This window comes from Microtus ochrogaster, unplaced genomic scaffold (assembly GCF_000317375.1).
Source record: "Microtus ochrogaster isolate Prairie Vole_2 unplaced genomic scaffold, MicOch1.0 UNK18, whole genome shotgun sequence".
NCBI lineage: Eukaryota > Metazoa > Chordata > Mammalia > Rodentia > Cricetidae > Microtus > Microtus ochrogaster.
The window spans coordinates 3458363-3460994 of NW_004949116.1; the positions used below are offsets into that span (position 1 = coordinate 3458363).

General features: G+C 47.3%; 1 protein-coding gene across 1 annotated transcript in view; it reads right to left on the reverse strand.

Annotated features, from left to right (window-relative positions):
- Paxip1 (PAX interacting protein 1) overlaps positions 1 to 2632 on the reverse strand; it is a 48079-nt gene that overhangs the window by 13409 nt on the left and 32038 nt on the right. Inside the window, exons 10-12 of the mRNA XM_005367452.3 lie at positions 2126 to 2263; positions 1524 to 1645; positions 528 to 712 (exon numbers count right to left, since the gene is read on the reverse strand). Coding sequence (XP_005367509.1) covers positions 528 to 712; positions 1524 to 1645; positions 2126 to 2263 — 445 coding nt within the window. The remainder of the gene's footprint in view (positions 1 to 527; positions 713 to 1523; positions 1646 to 2125; positions 2264 to 2632) is intronic.

Below are 2632 nucleotides of genomic sequence, written 5' to 3' on the forward strand. Positions count from 1 at the left end.
AAAGCTACAGAGAAACCCTGTCTCAAAAAACCAAAAAAAAAAAAAAAAAAAAGAAAATCCTTCACAGGATGAAAATCTTCTAAATAAAACTGGGCTTCTCAGGAGGTCAGAACACAATCTGAATAATGTTCAATTCTCAAGGTCAGAATTAAAACCCAGTGCTGTGTTACACAGACATGAATTTTAAAGAGCATAAAAGCTCTTTAAAAAGAAAGAGAAAAGACAGCTGTGTGTGCTGTATCTAATGCCCCCATCTTTCATGGGACAGTCTTCCTCTGAGGGCTGGCCACACAAGGCAGGGTACCATCAGGGAGTGATAACACGTCCTCCTAGTTTGACAGTGACGAAGGAAGCACGGCCTGAGAAGAAAACGGAGTGTGTTCCCAGCTCTAAACGCCTCTCAGACACAAACCCAAGAGCCACACCAGGGGAGAAGCAGAGATGTGCGGAGGGGACTAAACCAAACAGGCGGTGCAAACAGCTCTGGAGGCTATCACACAAGTGACAGCACGGGGCCCATCACTAACCTAAAAGACTTAAGACCAAGTGTGGAGTGGGCGCAAAGGGGTCCGGCAGGTTGAAGGCGGTGTAGCGGCTGAACTGCACCTGCCGCAGGGCCTCGAAGTTTCCCAGCAGAATGTCCCCCAGCCACTGCGCATTCACACACGGGATCCTCCACTCTTTGGCCTTCTCGTACTTCAAACCACTTGGTCTTTTTTGTGAGAAATCATAGTTATTCAATGTTAGTGTCATCTTATCATGAATTTTTGTCTGTTTTCAACAAAACTTAATTAAAAAAACAAAAAACTATTAAGTGGCAGGCATGTTTCCACAAAACTGCCAGCAATCCAAACTGGAGGCCAAGAGCAGTTAAGCCCAGTCTCCAGAGGGGTCAGTCTCTGACTTTAACCCTATTCCTGGCATCTAAATTTATCAACTCATGCTCTATCATTCTATCTAGTCACCAAGTGAAGCCTTTTATAGATGTCTCTGCTGACAGGACCATACACAGTGATGCCTCTTTAAAGAGACAACGACTGTTTATTAAGAAGGACTGACAGACCAGGCATGGTGGTACACACACCTTTAATCCTAGCTCTAGTGATGCAGAGGCAGACAGATCTCTGTGAGTTCAAGACCAGCCTGATATACACAGTGAATGCCAGGACAGCCAGCTACTTAGAGACCCCATGAAAGAATAAAGGCACCCCTGAGTGAAAGTAGGCTAACAGTGAGCTGGGGAGACCAGCACTCAAAGGCCTTTGTGTCAGTTCTTTCATGGACTGCTACTCTTGAAATTCACACAAAGTACAATGTATTAAGAAACCACCGCTGCCAGGCATAGTAACGCATGCCTAAGATCCCAGTACTTGGAGTTGGAGGCAGAAGGATTGCCATAAGTTTAAGATCAGCCTGGTTTACAAGAGGCCATACCTTCCCCAGACAAAGCAAAGCACCCAACTATCTCCACATCCCTTTCCTTTGGGCAAACAGGATCAGCACGGCTTCCAAGCCCAGCTTACTCTTTACAGATGAGGACCGTGTTGCTACGGCACAGGTACCCTGTGTACTTGGCACCTGCCAGGTACGCCATTAACTTCAGGTCATCTCTGTCATTGTCAACAAATCCGGTCACAGAAATAATCTGGTGAGAAAAGAGCAAATGAGATATGAATATAAAGTGGCTCTGATTCTACATTCTCATGCTCCTGTGGCATTTGGGGATGTATCTGGCACTACCATTTCTGAGAGCATCATAAGAATAACTTCACTGACAGAACATGAAGCATACAACATCCTTGTGGCAAGAAGAGAGGAAGAGCTACATTCACAGGGTAGTATTGCTGGCTTCTGAGCAGCGCTACTCAGATAATTTTAGGTTACTGTGCTGAGCACACACAGAGCGGGTCTTTATTTTCCTCACTCATCCAGACTCTGGATCCTTGGCTGCAAGTACCCACAAGTGCTGACCAAGTTCTGCCCAACAGTAGCTGACACATCCTAGGATTTGAAACACTGATGAGGTACAATCATGTGTGTCTTGGGCCACTGCTACAGTGGTCATGGCAAGCAGAGTCTGGGACAGAACTGTGGAAAGCCAAGCAGGAAAGAGGATGAGCCTCACATGATGTGAACAGGGCTTGCCCCCAGGTGGGAACGCCACAGGGAAATGCAGGGCTCGATGGGGTGGCACCAGTTTCTTCTTCTTCAGGACTGTGTTGAGCCAGTGCGCAGTGACACACCGCTTCCTCTCCCGCAGTGCCTGGCAAACAAAACAACAGTCGTGTTGTCTCTGGCTCCTTGCTATACAACTTGGGAGAAAACAGTTGGCTTGCAGAATACAGCGCCACCTTCCCCGGTCCGATGAATCAGAGTCCACCTCCAGAAGACAAGAGGGCCCTGGCCTCCCAGGCCACCTACATACATTTCATGCACTCACAAAGAAGCACATATACACATGACTAAAACTAAACCATAAAGAAAAATTGTAGTCAAAAATGACACAACACAACACCCCCCCCAAAGAGAAACTCTCTATCCCCTGCATAGAGAGCATGTACAGAAAACACACTCGTCGCCGGGCGGTGGTGGCGCACGCCTTTAATCCCAGCACTCGGGAGGCAGAGGCAGG